Source organism: Podarcis bocagei (genome assembly GCF_964188305.1).
Source record: "Podarcis bocagei genome assembly, chromosome: 4".
Taxonomy (NCBI): domain Eukaryota; kingdom Metazoa; phylum Chordata; class Lepidosauria; order Squamata; family Lacertidae; genus Podarcis; species Podarcis bocagei.
In genome coordinates this window covers 56,647,159-56,668,980 of record NC_138128.1, presented here as the reverse complement: position 1 = coordinate 56,668,980, position 21,822 = coordinate 56,647,159, and the positions used below count along the sequence as shown (strand labels likewise).

General features: G+C 39.7%; 1 protein-coding gene and 1 long non-coding RNA gene across 4 annotated transcripts in view; one reads left to right on the top strand and one right to left on the bottom strand.

Annotated features, from left to right (window-relative positions):
* LOC308586469 overlaps nucleotides 1-21,822 on the bottom strand; it is a 182,155-nt gene that overhangs the window by 5,583 nt on the left and 154,750 nt on the right. The window lies entirely within an intron of this gene.
* The window catches only part of FGFR2 (fibroblast growth factor receptor 2), a 117,044-nt gene that overhangs the window by 93,101 nt on the left and 2,121 nt on the right, over nucleotides 1-21,822 (top strand). For all 3 annotated transcript variants that reach the window (XM_081192880.1, XM_081192879.1, XM_081192878.1), the window contains 8 exons: nucleotides 789-940; nucleotides 3,996-4,117; nucleotides 5,822-5,932; nucleotides 7,951-8,141; nucleotides 12,667-12,789; nucleotides 14,222-14,292; nucleotides 15,884-16,021; nucleotides 18,501-18,606. In XM_081192880.1, coding sequence (XP_081049006.1) covers nucleotides 789-940; nucleotides 3,996-4,117; nucleotides 5,822-5,932; nucleotides 7,951-8,141; nucleotides 12,667-12,789; nucleotides 14,222-14,292; nucleotides 15,884-16,021; nucleotides 18,501-18,606 — 1,014 coding nt within the window. The remainder of the gene's footprint in view (nucleotides 1-788; nucleotides 941-3,995; nucleotides 4,118-5,821; nucleotides 5,933-7,950; nucleotides 8,142-12,666; nucleotides 12,790-14,221; nucleotides 14,293-15,883; nucleotides 16,022-18,500; nucleotides 18,607-21,822) is intronic.

The following is a 21,822-nucleotide window of genomic DNA, read 5'->3' as shown; positions in this document are numbered from 1 at the left end:
GTCCATCACTAGAGAGTCCAATAGTTCCTAAGGAACTTCCAAAAATTATGTGAGAACTTCGTATTCATATTGGCTTGTTGTCATTTTGATTTGTAGAGTAGTGGAGATTTAAATTTTCTTAGGATTTGACAGACTCTTATTATTCAACTAGTAGTATTGGAGAGGTGCTATAACTTTCCCTGGCTGTGTGGATTAAAAGTTTACTAAGTAGATACATCAAGATCTGAACAGATATTTTGTTTGCTGTTAAATAGGAAAATAATATTTGGGTACCTAGGATAATTCAGGTGCCTTTTAGCAACATAGTAACAACACTGTTTTGGCTGAGTCACTCAAGTCGTGACAAGTTCCTTGTATGTACATAATGATGAACATAATAAGCTTGCTTCAAATTTTAAAAACACATATAGATGGAAAACCACTAGTTGTGCTTAATTTTTTAAGAGAAAAGTTACCATAAAGAGAGATCAAGAGAGAAAGAGCGCTTTCTTAAAAAAATATTCACTTGCAGAGTGAGAGAGGAAGATGGTTACAAACAGTGACTTTAATGCCATTATCCAATTATATCAGAATATTAAAAGTTTGGGTTTGTAGCCATAACTCATCTTAATATGTAGCCAGTTAGCAGAAGTAAGGCAAAACTGATCGGAACCCTGAAGTCATGTTCAAGTGCAGTGCCTTAGTAGCCGAGTGCCATTTATGACCTGGCTTGGTTGCTCTCTATTGCCAGTTTGCAGTAATTGGACCAAGATTACATCTTCGTTTTGCATCTTGTATTCTCATAACAGGTGTCTGCAGACTCTAGCTCCTCCATGAACTCCAACACACCTTTGGTGAGAATAACCACTCGTCTCTCCTCCAATGCTGATGCTCCAATGTTGGCAGGCGTCTCAGAGTATGAACTGCCAGAAGATCCAAAATGGGAGTTCCCAAGAGATAAGTAAGTGAAATTTTGCCATTTGTGGTATTTCAATAGCTCTGATAACTGTGGAGCAAGGAAACCTCAGTCCATGCTCCCCATGCTCTTTTCATTTACAGTTCTTCCACTTATGTCATTTGCGTTTGCTGATGCTAAGGCAAACCATAGTAGTGGGGCCTAGGCAAATTATAGATATTTAAATTTAAGACTTTACTCTGAAGAACGTAGTATTCCTTGAGGAGATACTCTTTTTATTATCAGCTTCCTGCCTGCACATGCGTATAAAACAGCCAAAAAAATGAGAATGACCTTAATGGAGAAGTATATATATTTCTTCTTGTTTGAATGCTAGCTCCATTATTTATTGTTTGACAAAATGTTGTTCGGTTGAAAAATGGACAAAGAAACATTAAATTAATTCCCAGAAATCAGTGGACACAATTTGCGGCCCATCATATTGACTTCCTTTTCCCCCCAGACTGGTACTTCCAGCAGCCATGACAAACTAAAAAAAATATTCTTTTTTTAATAATACAAACTGATATTTTGTGGATTCTCTTATGCATCCTATGTGTCATGTGCTACCTTTCGCTTTTGGAATGCCATCTGTGATGCATCAATAGGACTAACATGATGGTGCATCAAGAGGGCTAAGGGGCTTTCAAGCAACATGAGCAAAGCTTTCCCCACTGCCACCATGAGCTGATATGGAGTTGTATTCAACAGTAGCGCTCAGTTGACAGTACAGTTTCTGTCCAAAGAATGTATAGCAGGCATAGGCAAACTCAGCCCTCCAGATGTGTTGAGACTACAATTCCCATCATCCCTGACCACTGGTCCTTTTAGCTAGGGATGATGGGAGTTGTAGTCCCAAAACATCTGGAGGGCCGAGTTTGCCTATGCCTGATGTAGAGGGAAGCCATTTCCAGTAATTCCCCATTTCCCTTTCAGTCTTCTCTAAATCAGTTCCACAGGACTGGGGGCACCCTCCAGAATGTATTTGGAGGGATACTGGGGGCCGTAGGGGAGAGGAAGAATCACTGAAAACTACTCCCCTGGACAAGCTTACTGTCAGCTGAACAACACTGTTGGATACAACCTACGCTCTTTAGTGCCTGGTGTATGCTAAGCTTATAATATTGAAATGAAACAGGACACACATTAAAACTAGGAATAATTTTAATTAGTGTTGAATTTATAGGAAAAAATAGAAACATTTTAGAAACTGTGCTACTGTTTGAAAACTTAAAACCACTTTTTTGAAATTTTACCTTTTATTTTATGTTTATTTATGGAAATAGGCTTAATTATGTGGATGAAAGATGGTGCCATGCATTTCACTTGCCAGCTGCAAGATTCTAGTCAAGAGTGGGGGGGTCTGTCTATATAATTCTGTCAGCCCTTTCCCTTAGGGGAAACATTAATGCGGAAAATCTTAGAGCATTAAACGTTTGAAAACAGCATTCAGCATAAATGTGGGTGGAGAGGGTTTGTAATGAAAGAAGGCTCTTTAAGAGCAGTTTATTAGATTGGGGTCCACAGAAACACAATGACAGAATTGTTGTGTTCATATTAGAAGCACAAGAGCACATAAATTAACCATTTTCCAATGCAAATGTTTGCTTTCTGCCAGGATCTGAAATTCAATTTTGGTTTGGGGAGTGGGGGGGGGGGGAGAGAATGCAGCATGATCTCAGCACAAAACATACAACTCTTTGGTCTTTGTGTATTGTCAAAGTAGCATGCGATTTTCATAACAGATATAGCCCAGTGTATACATTCACATTAGCATGATTAAACTGAGAGCTTTTTTTCAATTAAAAGCCCCCCATTTAAACTCATCCCATTTGATTTTTAATCATGGCATTTTGCCAAGCCCACTTAATTTTCTCCAGGAGAGAATACTGTGGACTCCTCTTGCACCAGACACATTGGCAGAACTAGTGGAAGAGGTAGGCAGTAGAGGCTCTGTTGTTAGTCTGTGCTTAATTTCTAATCGGAGATTTTTAACAACAATAATTTCTATCTGTCTGCTGTGGAAAACTGAAAAAACAATAGTCAAAAATGCAAAGCAAATAGCAAAGAAAACAAACAAAGAAAGCTGCATATGAAAAACAGGATCACTTATCCCCAATTCATTTCAAGATAAATTCTTGCTCCAGGGAGGGCGCCTTTTACAATGAAGTAAGGCAGTGGGATCACCTTTGCAATGTTGACAAACAAAGACCTTCCTCTCAGAAATCTCTCTGAATTCACAGTGGTAAAATGTACGTCACAAATAATGATTCACTGTATCAATATAAAGGTTTTCTGCCTTCATTCGTACAGGAAGTTCTTTGGCCATTAGTATCAAGAGGGTGAAGAGATTCTAGTACCATTGTTGTAAAGTTTACAACACTTTGTGTCTAGATATGTTGGGAATAATGAATTGGCCTTATTTTCTTACACAGCCATGGAAGCCATTCTGTCTGGTTGCAGATGCAAATGCAGGGGCTAGTTGTGATTACTTAGTACTTCTCATGCTCTGTGGTGGTTCATATGAAGCACTCCTCAAAGTTGGTAGAAAAGAGAAGCCTCTCAAATTAAGCTTCCTTGTCACTTTGGGGCCTTTCTGGAAAAGGAAGGAGGGGGGAATTAAACAAAGCCACATCCACACCGTACAAATTGTACCATTTGGGCTTCCCACAAAGTATACTGTGAACTGTAGTTTGCTAAAGGTGCTGAGAATTGTTAGGAGATCCCCAATACCCTCAGAGCTACAGTTCCCAGAGTTCCCTGGAAAGACAGATTGATTGCTAAACTACTCTCGGAATTGCAGCTCCTCTTTCTGCAAGTACATGAAGAGGGTTTGTCTTGTAAGTGGTAAGTGCGCACATACAGAATTTGTTCCTCAGAAAACTCGCTAGAGGCGCGTGCACAAGCCCTGAAATCTAGTAAGACCCTTGTTAGTTCTTTACAACAAATGCTCTGGTCAAAAGTGGTCTGCTGAAAGATTATTTTATTTTTCGCTCTTGAGTTTCACCGACTTCATCTCCTCATCAGATGCCAGGCGCTAATCCTCTGTTTACATCCCTAGGTTGACGCTAGGGAAGCCCCTTGGGGAAGGATGCTTTGGTCAAGTTGTTATGGCGGAAGCAGTGGGAATCGACAAAGACAGGCCGAAAGAAGCCGTTACTGTTGCAGTGAAAATGCTGAAAGGTAATATGGGGTGAAAGGGAGTATTGAGCGAGGTGGCAGGTTCTGTGAATAATGTTTCTTTTGTGGCGTCCAAACTCTCTAACTGTAGAAGGCCAAAGTTCATTTTGTTCACCTCAGGCTTCAGCAGTTTTCGGTATAAATCAGTGCCTTTGACAGCCTATTTATCTTTAGCAGCAGGTATTTACAAGCAAGTCAAAGTCTTGGTACAATTGTTTATTCCTCAACTCTTGATTTGATCCACAGGGAAGTCTACATGCTTTCGTTTGGTTGGCTAAAAGTTACTGAAAGGCAACTGTAGCATAAATGCCTTAGATAAACAAATGACAGGACGTGACCTAGTCTCTTTTAACACATTTAAAAAATGTGCATGTGTGAGAGAGGGGGCAAATATTTGTAAAAGGAAATATATAGAAATATGATGGTGATGGTGATATTTATTCTGGGATCTAGTATATGTTTATGTGTATGGGATTTTATACAATTGTGGGCTTTTAAATTTTGTAATTTTATCTTGATACTGGTCATTGACCGTAATAAAACAAATATACTATACTTAGTCTGGGATCTTAATTTTAAAAATACATATTTATACTTATGCCTGAATAATGGCTGACATTGTAAACAAATAGGTAATTCTTCAAATGCCTTTTGCCCAAAAAAAGCCTCCGGCATGATAGGGAATGCATATAAATAAAGAAAAAGACCATTTAGGATAACTTCTGAGTGACATATGCATCACTAATTATGGAGCTAATTCATTATTTGGTGTGCTATAGGTGATCTTGTATAAGTAATCTAAACCATTGTATGTTTATTATGTTAATATAATAATATTTTTTTTAAACTACTGAACACTGGAAAAAATAAAAATATTTCACATGAAAGTCTTGCCAGTAATTCTCTGGTATGTTGTTTGCAACTGGGATATCTGCATTAAAGGTGCAGAGATGGGTAATTAAGGAGGTCTTAATTTAAAGTGTTACTGTTTTATATGTTCTGATATGACACAAGGCACATCCATCTCCTTATGGTTTTAAGTTTTATGGAGCTGGAGAACCACAGTAGGAAATTAAAGCTTATATAAAATGATTTCTGAAGTTGCTTGAACTGGTAGAATTCCCAGACAAGAGACTGATAGGCATCACATTGAAATCGTAACATTTGGACTACCGTATTTTTTGCACCATAACACTCACTTTTTTCCTCCTAAAAAGTAAGGGAAAATGTCTGTGCGTGTTATGGAGGGAATGCCTACGGGTGGCATGCCTACGGATTTTCCTCCTCTAAAAACTACGTGCGTGTTATGGTCGGGTGTGTGTTATAGAGCGAAAAATACGGTACATCATACAGTAGGACTTTTTGGTGGTATATAATTTTCTTAAAATTATGTGTGATACAGTTTCCCTTCATACTGTATGTGTGCGTTTTCCTAATTTTTGTTATATGTTCTTTTTTTTCATGGAGGTTTGCTCAATGAGAAGCAGAGCCCACAGTTTAAACAACAAAGGACCAGTAATTTACTTTGTTGCTGGCCTTGGGAACCAGAGTTGCAGGGAAACAGTGTTACTATATCTGTAACTTAATGGCCTGTAAAGTACATCAAGCTAGTTGGATAGCCTGCAAGGAAACATTGTTGCAGAAAAAAACTATTGTGTTGGTCCGCTAGTTTAAAACTGTTGGTGGAACTCATTTTGTCTTGTGCAGACGATGCTACGGAAAAAGACCTTTCTGACCTAGTGTCCGAGATGGAGATGATGAAAATGATTGGGAAGCACAAAAATATCATCAATCTTCTTGGGGCCTGCACTCAGGACGGTGAGTGTCATTTTGGTTTTACAAACCGAAGGTGGTGATATAGTGCAGTTTTTATTAAGTGACATACTCTTGTCTCTTAATTCTGTGCAAGTGTAACAAAAATGATACTGTGGGAGAGTGGAGTGGATAGCTGGATGCCATATTGAATTTGTTTTGAAAAGCTGCAGGAGCTTGCATCTCTGGCTAAAAGGAGAGGAATATAGAAGCAACATTTGTCAACTATTTTTACACAGTACTTTTCTCCAATTCAAATGCTGGGTGGATTAATTTATGTATTTATTTGATTATTTTTCAGCCTGCCCATCTGATTGCTAGGGCACGTTACAATAACAACATTAATTAAGTTCATTCTAGGGGTGGGCAGACTTCAGGCGTTTGGGATCTACTTTGTTTTTTCACTGGAGCCAGGTGCAGAATACTGGCTAGGGAAAAGACAACACTCTCTCAGAATTAAGGAACAGGGCACCTTTGAGTGGATGCTCAGTGCAGGAATGTCTATAGCCCTGCCACTTCAAAATCCACAATCCACTCCTGATTCCCTCCACCCCAGATTTCATCATCACAGCAGCCTTCCTTAGTTAGAAGGGAAACAAATATTTTTGTTGTTGCTATTGTTCAGCAACTTGGAGTCAGAAACCTTGCTGATCTACTGCAACTCTTGCACAGCTCAACCGACAGAATGTGATCTGCATTCCTACTTTATTACAGCCTATTCTAACTCTTTGGTAACTGAAAGCTAGTGTTGTGCTGAACACTAGTTTCACAGTGGTTTTTGTTCCTGTTCATTTGATGGAACAATGAAGAGCAAATAAGATTCCAAAAAGTAGTCGGGAATGAGTGGGTGGAACTTCATGATGAAATTCATGTGCGCAAGTTAGCTCTTCAGTGGACCTTCTGCATTTCCTTGACATGAAATACATGAGATGACTTTCACATGGTCAGAAATGGAGAGGAATAAAACGTACAAGGCATGTTAAACTTCCTGCTCCTTTTGTTTTACCTAAACATCTCGTGCCAATCTCAATAGCCCTGTTCATATGCTCTTTGCTTTCCACCCCCTCAGTTATTGTCACATGAAAGGGAGAGCAAGGGTGAACTCGTTTGGCTCACCACCTCCCTCACATCTCTGCCAGCATTGCTGCAAACCCCATATGTTGGTGCTGAACATTTGCAGCTGGGAGCCTGCTGCTCAGTAGAATCCCTGTCTGATTTAGAAACCCTTTCTTCAAGTTTACTAGACTTCTTCATGGAGCCTACTTGGGTACAAAAAGTTCCCTGCTGCAGACATTCAGACCCCAATATTTGTAGGACTGTGCAAATGCTGAGAGAGATGGTGCATGTGAGGGGGTCAAGCCCATGGGTTCATCTCCTATCCCACCCCCAATGGAGGAGAGACCTGAACCTGGTTATTGAGCTTAAAGAATACAAAGCAGAAACTGCTTCACCTCCCTTCTGCTTTTGGTAAGACTGGAAGGGAGTTCTTATGATGAAGGCAAAATGTGGCAAGTGTGCATACTCTGCTTTGTGATCTTGTGTATGTTCACCTGGAGTAGGTGGATGGGTAGGTATGGCATCATAGTGGGGGGGGGGGGAGAGAGAGAGAATGTGAATGTTTGAAGGCAGCTGATTTGAACTGAATTTATTAAAGAGTTGGGTGTGTTTCATACTCCAGTAACTTTTATTTTGTGAGAATCACCTCTTTTACTGAATTTATACTATTCTGCTCTATTTGGAAATAGTTCTATTTGTTTTATCATTGCAATGGTTTTAGCTCTTTTTTATAATTGTATATTATATTGTTGCAACCTGTGAAGGGCAGGTGAGAAGTCTAATTAAAAAATAAACATGCTACTTGTACTACAGATAGAACATGGCAGCGGCATTTTGAGAAAAATCATCCAATGAATCGGAAAAGATGCATGCTACTATACTTTTATGGGTCTTTAGAATGGAATATATATTTTTTTTGCTCCTGGTTTTCATTCATTCATATACTGTCTTATCTGCTCACTTTGAAGGACCACTCTACGTGCTGGTTGAATATGCTTCGAAAGGGAATTTGCGGGAGTACCTGCGAGCACGGCGGCCACCAGGGATGGAATATTCATTTGATATTAACCGGGTTCCTGAAGAGCAGATGACATTCAAAGATTTAGTCTCATGTACATACCAGTTGGCAAGAGGCATGGAATACTTAGCATCACAAAAAGTAAGCGACTGTTATTGAAAGATGACAGCTTTGTGTTACCACATGAGCTTGCTCCTTCCTTCCTTCCTTCCTTCCTTCCTTCCTTCCTTCCTTCCTTCCATCTACAAATTGCATTTTTGAAGAAACAGATCTGAAACATGAGATTGGCATCCTGAATGTCATAACACATTCTGAGTTTTATACTCATCTGCCTGTCCCAGTGTTACATCAAGCTTATGGGCATTGCTCAGGCCCAGATACAATAGCAGTGCTCTTAACTATTTGGGCAAATGGGTATTACATTCTAAATTCCAGTGATAATTCCTCTGGTAGAAGGTGAGGGAGTCAACTCTGGAAATCTAGGGGAAATCCTGTTCCAGATGATGCAGGAAAGGCGGGACTGTAGGGGAATAGGAGGAGAAACCTCTCGTGGAATTGCAGAATATTTCCAAATGCAGTTGGCAACAGTCATAGAATATTTTGCAAATTAGGTTGATCAGGGCTGCAAAATTAATAAATAAAAGCAAGTAACCCTTAGTGCTAAATAACTTGTCCACTCCTTCCTTTTCAAGTTTTTCAGTTTGATCCATTTGAAGGGCAGCTTCAGCTATTTTAATATTAATAGGCATTTTTACTAGCAGAATTGTTCATAGAGGCTCCAGTAAAGAGCTGCATTTAATTTGGAAGCAAATGTATGCGTAAGTAATCGAATGCCAGGTTATGCCGGCTAAGGTTTCTTTTAAAGACAGAACAAAGAAATCATTATTCGGCAAACAATATCAGAAAATGAACTTAGATATTCATGAATTCCAATATTGATGTGGATAAACTGTGAGCTGTTTAGCCAGGCAACAAAAGCATAACCTTGAAATTTGCCTTATTAAAGTTTACTAACTTACTGAATATGAAAGAGAGCGCCATTCATTTCCCAAGAGGTTTCAAGTGAATTCCATCTGCCGGCATTGGCTAATTGGTGAAAAGAAGCAGCAGCAATCCTGTGAGCAAATTAGTCATTTGTCTTCACTTAAAATATTTGCCTGCTGAGAAAACTAACTGCAATAGCATCATTTTGATATTCAGTCCTTGAAGATCCCTATTTGGCCTCCACAGCTAAACCTTAAATTTTCCTGTGCCTGTAAATACAGTGCAGTCCTCTGCTTAATAGACTAAATAAGGACGATGGTGGAGGTGCAAGGCCAGCTTTCTTAGTAACTGAGTCAGACAGAACATAATTGGCTTTGTTATTGACTACAGTGTACTAGCACATGCTAATCAACGTTCCTTTATGTGAGTTGCTTGTTACACCAGAAGTAGTATTTTCTAAATATGTTAATCAGTATTTAAATTTTGCAGGCAAACATTCCATTTTTTGGATGCTGTGCTTGTGCACATAGTGCCAAACCATGGTTTAGCATCGTGTGGGAACATGGTCATTGTCTTTTTGGCATGCAAGCCAATTTCAGCTGTTTAAATAGAGAAATGCAGTTGCTAAGGGTGCACAAATCTTCTGCCCTAGAGAAGGAGAAACTGCATCCTTGAATGAATGCCAACCCCCCAAAAGAACTGAAATGGACCAGCAGAACGGAAGGTTCTGAGAGTGCAAGGCATTAAACAAGATAGTAGTCACATCTGAGAAACTAAACAAAAGGGAATACATTCTGATTCTTCAAACAGCTTAATATTGACATTTCACCAGCTTCCCCATACCCTTACTTGCTCCTTAGGGCAGAAATAATAAGAATTTATATTTTCAGGATGTTCTTACCATCCAGGAACAGAAATACACTGAGAAATTCAGCGTGTCCAGTTGTCATCTTTATAGCATGACATTAAATTTAAAAAATGCAAATGCAACAGATTTTACCAGGCAGTTAAACTTGTAATGAAATAATGTTTATTTCTTTATATTATCACGCAGCCTTGTGGGACTGGTAAGCGAAAGAAAAGTCCCTCTTCCTCCCCTTTAATACTCCTTTGGCTTGACTGTGGTGGATAGATAGAAATCATTGAAAAATGCTTCCTAGAATTGAAAAAAACTGTAACGTTTAAAAGGGTCTTACTGCTTCTGTGAGTCATGTAATGTGCTGCACCAGCAAGACTGTGCAATCCAGAGGTGGATTTAGGGGAGCATGGCTGGTTTGATTGCACTGGACCCACGGGGGAGGGGGATGCCACAACTATGATTTGGAATGGAGCATGAGAGGCAAGGAGATGCTGATTTTGGCGCTGCCCAGGGCGCCACTGAAATTTGAGACCCCGAGATCTAGATATGCCACTGTCATTTTGAAAATGATTTGTAGAATGAAAGAAAGGCCCATTCACAGTCTTGGTCACCTCAAAAGTAAGGTTACATAAACCCTCTGCACCCCACCATGTGAATTTCATTGACGTCTTCTCTCCCTTTTTGATAGTTTTTGAATGCAGGGGAAAAATGCTTGGCACAGCACTAGTTCTGACTTTACACTCGGCCAAGGTTCATAGTTTGTTCCTTCCCTGTGAGATTAAGGGGGAGCAAAACATTACCATAATGTGCAAACTGGACCACTGTTTTTGTTGTGATGCAAATATTCTTCTGGAATTTAATGGCATTCCATTAATTTCTAATATAGATCTTGATGTTGCTGGAATTTTATTACAATGTTTTATTTTATGGGTTTTTATTTTAGTGGATCAAAGCCAGATCTGCACCTTGTGATTTGGATTTGGTTAAAAGAAATGACATGACAAAGAATACTTTCTGTTTAAAAAGTCCATCAATAAGAGCATGTAGTGTTGCGCTGTGGAAGTATGATATCCTGGACCAAAAGAAGAGGGGGGGAAATCCAGTAGAAAGTTTCACAACATGTTTCTCCTGCTGCCTCTTATTACTAATGACAGAAAAGCTTAAAGCAAGCTATGGTTTCCATCAGCAGGCTGAACTTCCTTTCTGAGTCAAGAAAGGTCAATTGTACATTTTCAAAAAGGTGCTGACGTGAAGGGAGGAAAGAAGGTTAAGGGTGGAGGAGACCACTTTCAAATTTCATTATTTACGTTTTCTACAAAATGTTAGTTTTTCAAAAGTCGGTAATTTGGTTTCAAAATGCCAGTCAGCTAGTATGCTGGATATCTCAGAGGGCACAAATGTGCTACATTTCAGCCTTTTTTTTTGGGGGGGGGGGTGTTAGAGAATATAGTTGTTTTTATTTTTATATACTTCTGCAAAAAGTGGCCACTCTCACTCCACATGTTAACTTGAAATCCTGTTCTAATGTAACTTAGAAGTTGTTAAGTCCATACAAACAGGGTTTATAGTGGAAGTCATTGAGAAGCTATTTCAGGAGCCGTATGATACAATTTAATGTACAGTTTTAAACATTTGATTCAGTTGAAGGATGGTCTCCCTTCGCAGCATAAAACGGAGTTGTGAGTTTTCAAATGCATTTTCTTAGAGATTTCTCTAGTAGTCACTAAGGGAAAGATTTGATTGCTATCTTGCAGTATTTTAAACGCTCTCATAAAAGCAGTGGAAAATAATTACTTGGTATCACTGTATACTATTGCAGAGCTGTGCTTTAATGGTGAAAGATAAAATCAGCAGGTTTTAAGTGGCAGGGGACTTTAGACTGGTTTCTTAGGAAAAATGACAGTATTTCTGGAGCCTTTGGTACATGTCGCTTGACAATTTTTAGGGAAATTGAAACCATCTTCCCAGAAAGCTTTAACATGAGTGAATTGTCTTCTGACAAATGTGTTTCAAGTATAGAAAGTTGGGCAATGGGAATTGTTTTCTATGCTTTAAAACAAAACCTGCCTTCAAGTGGTTGCCATGTGTCATTTAGTTTCCACCTGTATTCCCCACCTCCTCATTCTTTCTGAAGTCTCCCAGCAATGTATTTTTTCCCAGGTGCAGAAAGACAGCTGAGAGAAATAGTGGGGAGGGTCAGATTATAGCAGCAGGAATCGGATGGCCACAAAATTATGTTGTTCTGTACTTCCTTCCACTCCTAATCCTTTGAGGCATAGTCCAGAGGACAGAAACAGATCCATCAACTATGCCAAGTGAAGGAAGATCACAATGGCAGTGCCCTCCAAGAGGCAGAAATGCATCTTGCTCTTGCATTTTTGAGTTGTGTACTCTCAGTGACTTGCTTGTCTGCTTGTACTCAGGACTTGCTTGTTCGCAGCATAAACAAATTGTAGTGATCTGTGCATAATTTAATACAAAAGTATTTGTGTTACACCATTTTAGTTTTGAGGGACTAAATATATGAACTCTTTGTCTCCTTTTGTTCATCATTTTAAAAGAAAACGTTTCATAATCAAAAAATGTTTTACATTTTTTGGGGGGTGGAGAGAAGTGCTTTTTAAAAATGGGGGGGGGGACTCCTACTTTTTCTGGAATGATTCCATTTTTCTCTGAGCCTTCACATCTGTCCCTGACTGTGTGTACCTGAATGGAAGCAGTGTGAATTCTGATGGCTGGAGGTTTATCAAGTTGGGAATCGGGTTGCAGGTGTGATGCGTGTACTTACTTCTGTGAATTCATATTTTAAATTTTATTTTCCAGTGCATCCATCGAGATTTAGCAGCAAGAAACGTTTTGGTAACTGAAAATAATGTCATGAAAATAGCTGACTTCGGGTTGGCCAGAGACATCAACAATATAGATTATTATAAAAAGACTACTAATGTAAGTGGATGGCAGTCTTATCACTTGATCCGGTATCTTTTTTCCTTGGTGCATTTAAGTATGGCAAATGTATTCCTAATGGACTTCTTGTACAGCAGCCTAACTTTTAATCAAAGAAATGAAAATAATAGGCAAGTGTGTTAGGATTCCTAACCCCTTTTTACTAGGAAAGGAAGGTTATCTGCTTACACCGGCTGGGAGAGTACGTGTTACATGATGCTTTCTAAAGGATAAGCTTTAGCCTTTTTCGTTTTATGGCCTCCATGAAACTTGCAGCACATTCTTTGACTGTTAGCTAGATACTGAATATGAATATAAATTTGGCTTTTTGTAATCAATGGATAATTTTGTGGAATGTATCCATTATGAAATTACTAACATTTGGTTTTAGTTTTGTAGAAGTCTTTTATTATCCACATTTCAGCAGAAGCTTATGACATTCTTGGCAATCCGCTGGTTAAATAACAAGCACTCCCCATTTAAATGGCATGCCCTCACTGTGGATAGCAGCTTATTCTGTTGTTGTTTTTTTTATAAAAAAGCAACAGGATCTCTTAGCATACAAAGTAGTGATTAAATCTATATAGAAAAGGCCTAACATGCGGGGCTTCTCTTGCACATTATACTAGATGCCCCTGCGTGGTCATTCACATGAATCATATTTCTGGGTCAGCTGTCATTTTAGTTAACTTATTTATTTAGTACATTTATATTGCATCTTCTTTCCAGCACAGAAATCAGGGTTCTTTACATCGGTGGTCTCCCATTGGTCCCCCATTTAGGCATTGAACAGATCCAGTCTGTGGGCATGCGACACTGAGAAGGACTATTTGACTTTGGTTGAGGAGAGGAACTGCTAAACAGGCGGCGACCATTTTGTGTTTGTCCAACTGACACACAATCACTGATGCCCGGGTCCTTTTGGACCTAGCAGAGGGCAGAACAGGAGCAGGCTAATGCAGTGTGTGTGTGTGGGGGGGCAGGAATTGGAATCCCCATGCAAAATGGTTGCCGCCTGCACAAGGGCAGATTCCAACATTTTGGTTTTTAATTTTTTTTACCCCTGAGTATGCTTGAATACAGCAAAGTAAAGCGTTCCCTGTATTATACAGGTTCTGCAGAGTGCTGCTGATTGGGGAACGATGCCTTGGTGGGGTGGAAGCTGTGGCAGAGCTTGACTTTCTGATTCTTTCAATTCTGAATAAGACATTTAAAAATTCTCATTCTATAGAAGTTAATGAGAATCACAGCTATGTTAATGAGCCAGGAGACTAAGGAAAGAGAGGTTGTGTTTTCTAATGTTTCATGGAACTGTTAATTTGCTTTAGAAAAATTTAGTATTGCAGCTTGACTTAATCTTTGCCAGATTCATTGCTGAAATTGACTAATGATCAGTAGATAACCAGTTGCTGCTTTTCTATTTTATGTCCAGGGTCGGCTGCCTGTGAAGTGGATGGCACCAGAAGCTCTATTTGACAGGGTTTACACACATCAAAGTGATGTGTAAGTAACTTTATCTTAGAACCTTACTTTTATCTTTTTATTCATTTATAGCTTCTTCCAGTGTACTTGAATTACATGTAATAGAAATATATATGCAACAGATTAAAATATGTCTCTCAACCTTTGATCCACCAAGGTAAATTAATTTACTGCAAGACAAACACCTTTATTCTGGCAGGTTAAAAAGCTGGAAAGAAAAGCTTTTTGTGCTTTGTTTTTTCGCAAAGGCTTTTTTGTTTTTTTAAAAATTACCATGGAAAACTTCAGAACCAAAGAAAACAATGGATATTTTCAATCTCATTGCTGCCTCATGGACTCATTCTTTCAGATTTTATATTATTTTCCCCTCCTTTACTTCCTGAGACCTGTGGCTGCTGTTTTATTCCCCAGTAAGTGGTAGCCTTAGAAAGTGAGGATTTTCTGGAAGACTGCAGACCAGTGCTCTGTTACTAATCTGGCTGGCTTCAAAGCACATGAAAGGTAGAAAACACTGGCTTCCTCTTGCCAGTGCGGAAGTTTACTTCCCTTGAACCTTCTTTACAGATGTGCAGCTCTGAAGCATTGTTTTAAATGGTTTGGTTGGAGCATTTTCTGAACCAAAGCGTGGAGACGCTAAGGCTTGAGTTGCTGTTAATTGTTTGTAAATCTGTGACTGCAAGGGATTCCTCAGAATTGCAGGTACATTTGGACAAGAAGCAAAATAGTCAAAACAGTCTGTTTCCCATGCTAGTCCTTGTCGGTTTCAGAATCCCATGCAAATGTCTGGTGCACATATTTGTTGTATTCATGCCACCTTTGGGCTGATCAGACTTATATAATGGATGCACATCAGCCTCTGATAGCAGATCACACACAAATGCCATTGCCTTACGCAGTCCTGCCTTTACGGATTGTCGAGACATATCTGCAAGCAAATATGGTTTGGATTGTAACCATGGAACAGGTTGCTTATATTTGGATCAGATTCAGCCAGACCCTACTTACATCCCATGATTCCGTGGTTCTGGTTGTGTCTCTTTGTCTCTCTCCTATGTGTGTGTTATTATGGGGCAGTCAATGTGGTTCCCTCCATATGTTGTTGGACTACTACTTCCATCATTCCTGCCCATTGGCCACATTGGCTGGGGCTGATGGGAGTTGTACTTCAACTGGAGGGTACCACATTGGCTAGCCCTGCCATACTCTTCGTCCAAGGCACTCAGAGAAGCTTCTGCATGATTCCCAGAGGTTTACCATCCAGGTTGTTTGCAGAAGCAGATCTGCTTAATTTTTAGCAATAGAACTGAGTCACCCCCAACATTTCCCTGTTTTTCTTTGTTTGTTTTCATCATGAAGTACTTCCTCAAACAAAATGATTTTTATATTTGGAGGGGGGTAGATTATTGGTTTCTGTAGGATTGGTAAAAAATGGCAAGGTAGATGGATAGCTATCATAATTCATCTGCCGCCAGAAAGAGGAAAACAAGCAAGGAAAGTAGTGTTAAACAACTTTGCTGCTCAGATCATAAGGTAGGTAGCTAAAAGTAGATGTCTCTATGCTGTCTTTAGTAAATCTGATTCAGCCCCATTCTTATTCCCTTTCTTGTTTTAGATGGTCATTTGGTGTGTTAATGTGGGAGATCTTCACTTTAGGAGGGTCACCGTATCCAGGAATTCCAGTGGAAGAGCTCTTCAAGTTGCTGAAAGAAGGACACAGAATGGACAAACCTGCCAATTGCACCAGTGAACTGTAAGAACTCTTTCTTGCTGGGCCATGGGCTGAAAAGGGATGTGCTGATATAATTGACAATATTTATATGATACAATGGGAGCACTATAACATTAAATGCATGTGCACACAGGGCAGGTTCAAAAATGAGTATTAAAAGAGATGAAACGAATCAGTCACAGGAACAGGGAGGGTCCTGAAAATACACATCTCAGCTGTTAAAACCCAGGATAAACATTGCATGTCTGATACTGCATATTTTTAGCAATGTGAACAGGAAGCGTATGATTTGGGAAAGTTTTAATTATGCAGTCAGTTGTGGACCTGCCAAAGGTACACCTCAATAAGTTGACCTTTTTGTGTGAGTTGCACTTAGACCAGGTCCAGCTGCAGACTTCAGGGGCCCTTAGCACAGTGCTGCAGATGCCCTCTCAACACTCATGCTCTATGCATACCCAGGGTGGTCAGCCATTTTCCTTCTGTGCCCTCCTTGTTGGGCCCTCAGATGGCTTTTTAGCAGGAATGATTAATGATTCATTAGAGTGGGGGTGGCACCATTTGTTTTAAGAAGGCCTGACTTAGACAGTGCCCTAAGCACAGGGACATGAAATAGGTACCCTCAATCATCAATTTGCGTTTTGCTCAACCTTAGCTGGGCAAATGTATTCCACCACATTTATGTAGCACTTTACAGTTAAGTACATGCTTGTCCTTTCCTAAGTTGGAACTCCTCAGCCTAGTGATCTTTTTTCACCCACCTCTAGCCAGAGAACCATCAACAGCAGGCCTTCTACCCACTATCTGACTTGAATCATGCAAGAATATATCTTGTCTAAAGTATTGTACGGGGTCTGAAAATCCTACCGGCTTCTTTTTTAAAAAAAGTATTTACTTTACTCATGCACCTGTCTCATACATCCCAAAGTTGCTTTCCAGACCCGTTTTAAGCATAGCATGTGGTTCACAGATTCATCAAGTAACCAGCAGTGGAACTTGTGATTTCTGCTCACATATATGCTGTGGCCCAATATGTGGGGCCTTCCAGTCAATTATAGGAACATGTTTCATCTTTAGTGCTATGCATGAAATAGCCCCAGTCTAATGCCAGTAATGTCCTAGCTCATCCCCATACAGTGGTACCTCGCAAGACGAATGCCTCGCAAGACAAAAAACGCGCAAGACCAAAGAGTTTTCCGTTTTTTGAGTCGTTCCGCAAGACGAATTTCCCTATGGGCTTGCTTCGCAAGACGAAACATCTTGCGAGTTCTTGTGAGTTTGTTTCCTTTTTCTTAAAGCCGCTAAGCTGCTAAGCCGTTAATAGCCGCTAAGCCGCTAATAGCCATGCTTCGCAAGACGAAAAAACCGCAAGGCGAAGAGACTCGTGGAACGGATTAATTTCATATTGCGAGGCACCACTGTATAATGTATTTGAAAGAGTGTGGATAGTGATACTATAATTCTCAAGCCTGGGGCTGGAAATAGAGCTGTATGATTGTCACTGGAACAGGCTATACAACTGGCAAGAGAGAAGAGTATAGGGGATGGAGAAGCCTCACCACTTTTTTTTTTTTTTTTTAGAAACAAGGTGGCATTCCACTATGTTTTACTCAGAGTAGACCCATAGAAATTAATAGACTTAACTTAGTCAAGAAGACAGGAGTGCCTGACATGCTCTGGTCCATAGGGTCACGAAGAGTCGGACAGGACTAAACAAATAAACAACAACAACAACTTAGTCATGGTGATAATTCAGTTGAAGAGCCACCTATTTCAAAATCACTAATCCCAACCGATATTGGGTTTGGATTGCTCTCTTAGAGTTATATGAATGCTCCAGCCCTATGGTTCAAATACAGATTCACAAATTGCCTGAGCCTGGGGTGGGGTGGGAGGAGTTGCGTCGCTTAACAATGCTCCGAAAGATACCCCTTGGCCAATCCCTCAGGCTTTTAGATATCAACGTGAAGAATTTGTTTTAGGCAAATGGTTTGTTTGTTTATTCTAAAATAATCCTAAAGCAAGATACAATACCACTGAAATGCAATAAATTTGTATATTAAATTGATCAACAGTAAAACTGCAGAGAGGGCATACACTGTCAAACAAATGAACTTTTGTATTTACAAATAGTGAAAGAATTTCCACAAGAACCATTCTCGGTTTGCCTAGTGTATGCTTCACATAATGGTTACTCAAATTCTCCCCTGTGAACTGCCTTGAGCTTCATTTCAAAAGACAGAACATAGGCTGCTAAGGATAATTAATAATAATAATAATAATAATAATAATAATAATAATAATAATAATAATAATGTAGAATACAAATAAGCATCAATGGGAATCACCATCGTTCATAATGCATGCATCTTAAATACTCCAGACTGTAACATGTGAACACACCCTGACTTTAACTGAACAGCCCTGAAGTATTGTGAATATGGAAGATGCCTGATATAGACACATTGAGTTAATTAACACAGTGAAATTCTGCCTTCCACAGCTACATGATGATGAGAGATTGCTGGCATGCTGTGCCTTCCCAGAGACCTACTTTTAAGCAGCTTGTGGAGGACTTGGATCGGATCCTCACTCTCACAACTAATGAGGTGAGTAAGGCGCTTGCTTTTAAAACTTCTGAAAGAACAAGCAAAATGCTTCCATTGTTATAAGGAGTATCTTAAATGAGAGCATGCCTATTGCAAGATATGTTAAGGAGAGTTTGTGCGTTTCAAGGCCCCTGGCAATTGTTGGAATTCTGCTTGGGTCAGAGGAATGTGCCACAGCGTAGGCACCGGCAGATATTCCTGTCGACCTCCCCGCGTCTCCACTCTGCTGATAAGCAGGCGAGGTCCCGGCGATTCATCTCAGATGTGTGAGAGGAACACACCGTTCACCCTCTCTCCCCTTTGGTGTCCCCCAGGAGGGGAAAGAAGCAGACAGAAAACTATTTACATCTTTTATTTCTGTCTCTCATAGCAGTACAGAGAAACATGTCTGCACTCGACAACAGCAAGAAGAAACTCCACCCATGTACTTCCAGTACGGGTCATATGACACACACACTGAGCTAACATCCGGTGCTCAGTACGGATTGGACTGCCCCTTTGTTTCCATGGCAACAGTCACAAACATCCTGTCTGGCTTTCCAGCCACATGCAGCTGACTGAGCTGCTGGAGCCTTTGCTTGCTGCAGCATTGGTGCTTTATGGTAACAGCAATGAAGGGCACTTGCACAAGTTATGCACAATACACATTGCACACATACCCTGGTAGAATCCCTGTTCACAGAGTACAAAGCACTGAGCACTGGTTTTGCCCACACTACAACCGTGTCCAAGTATCTGAAAAACAACCATTAATTTCTATGGATAAACTAAAAGAGGTGCATTCAGTGTATTAATCTCTTCCTATAATCCCAGCCAGTGAGAATCACCCCATTCCATCCTGAGTTCTTTTTCAGTGTTAAAGTGCACTGCAGTTTGATTCTGATTTCTATATATGTAGATATAGTAGAAATAGAAGTCTGAACACAGCACCAAGATTAGTTAAGTATTGTGGATTAGAAACAGTATTGGAGATTCTGTTGAAGCCACAAATTATAAAATTTCTTAGGCTTGCATTTTAATTTGAAATGGAGTTCCTTCCCAGGTTGGTATTTATTTTTGAAGTAGTACGCCCTTGAATACCAGCTATCATGGATTGTCTTCCATGGTAAATTGTGAGCTGCATGGACTTCCCCACATCTAGAGAGTCATACTATAGCAGCATATTGAAGCTAACAACCAAGTAAGGATTATCACATAAATTCGTCATCTAAACCATCCTTCAGTGAATATATGGATCTGTTGAATATGTGTGAATCACATGGATAAAGTCTTACACTGGGTATCCCAATAGCTTTCTCCTTCCATTTGTGGTAGAAATTTCCTGCTCCATATTTTTCCTAAAAGCTGTCATGCTAATTTATATTGAGGAAATGACAACTTCTTTTGAAGTCAATGGGCTATTTGCCATTGATGGTAGAGGCGCCACAATTTTAGCCTGTGCATACCGATAGATTCATATTGTCTCTAAATAGACACGGAGATCACAGGGACCAGACATGAAAGAGTACTTACAAGATATGGAAGTAACATCAGATCAAAAGTGTACTATGAACTTTTTTTTTTCTGTGTGCCATGCTCCTGTGTATTTTACATTTAATTAACCATCACTGTCTTAATAGGAAAACATTCACTATTGGTTTTTTAAAAAAAGGAAAATCACATAATTTGTTAAAAACACACACACACGCAACCCAGCTTTTAAAAATTGATTTTTCACATCTTAGAATCGTAACTTGTGGTTTAGCAAATGAAGAGACTGGTATTTAAATGAATACAGCTGCTCTGCAGAAGTTGAAAGAGAAGCAGCATTTCAAGGAGAAAAAATAACTTTATTCTCCTGCCAAAACTGTTGTTTCAAGAACTTCTATAGCCCTGGCTTCAGATTCAGCTGACACTGTAGCTCTTTTTCTCCTCTTCCTCTTCTTTTTAAAGATTTATTTTATTTTCATTAAACATTTACAAATGACAAATAAAATGACACAGAAATGTAGCTGTTACAAGACTGTACAAAGCGAAGCACGATACAGTAGCAAGGAAAGTATCCACCAATGTAACATTGTGAGCACTCTGCTCCCATGGACTTGGAAATTTATCTTAAGGCAAGGATCCTATGCCTTATATCCTATGCCCCACTTTCAAAAGGCCTTTCCATATAGGAGCTGGATAGACTGATGGTCCTGTTCTGGCTAAGACAATCCAGATGGCTATGTCACAGACATAATTAATCCAGGTCTCCATTGGTGGCTCTGGTTCAGCTTTCCAGTGACAAGACAGAGTTGGTCACTCTGCCAACAAGAAGAATCCTAGGTCCCTATGCTTAATCACTGGGTTTTATTTGCCCCCCCCAAGCTATGAAAATGTAGGACACAAGCGACTAGGAAGGTTTTCTGTGTTAGACTCATTGAATGAAAGTGCCATGCTCCCTCTGATTTCACTGGGGCTTGCTCAAAATCATTGCTAAGTTTATTGAGTTCCACAAATGCTGGTGGAAGCAACTACAGTGAGCAAAGAAATATATTTAGAGTACCGTATTGCAGTGACTTGGGTATTACTTGCTTGAGCACATGTAAATTGAAATATGATATTATAAAATGCAAAATAGCCAGCTTAACCAAATGGATATTGGAAAGAAAGGATCGTTCTCTCTGCAAATTGTTTCCATGTGCGGAAACAACAAATAGTTCTGTGTAGGGTGAAATTTTGTTTTTATCATCGTAAGCAAAATGTTTGCTTTTGATGTGGCTACAGTATATGTCTCGACTGGTGTGGTTAAAGTTGATGTTGTTGGAACTGACACATCTGCCTCAGAATTCCCTTTTTTGTTGGTTTGGGTCCCCCGCTCCTTTTCCACACTCCTCTGGTGACTTCTAGTTTTATGAGTAGCTATTACCCTCCCCCCCCTCCGTCTAAAGAGCTTAAGGCCTTCTTTTATCCTCACATCTACTATATAAAGTTGAGTTAGCTGAGAAATGAAGCCAGCAACCCAGAAGAAAGCATCATGGATGGGTAGGGATTGAACCTGAGTTTCTACAGTCTTAGTTCTGACACTGGCCCTGTGTGCACATCTTGAGTAAACCGTAGTTTGTACCATGCTTGCTCCTTCATGCTTGAATACAGATGAACTGACCCACAATATATGGCTTTGCATTCCATCCAAACCAAAGTATCATGGTTTGTTTTGCTTCCAGCAAATCACAATCGGTAAGCCAAGAAAAA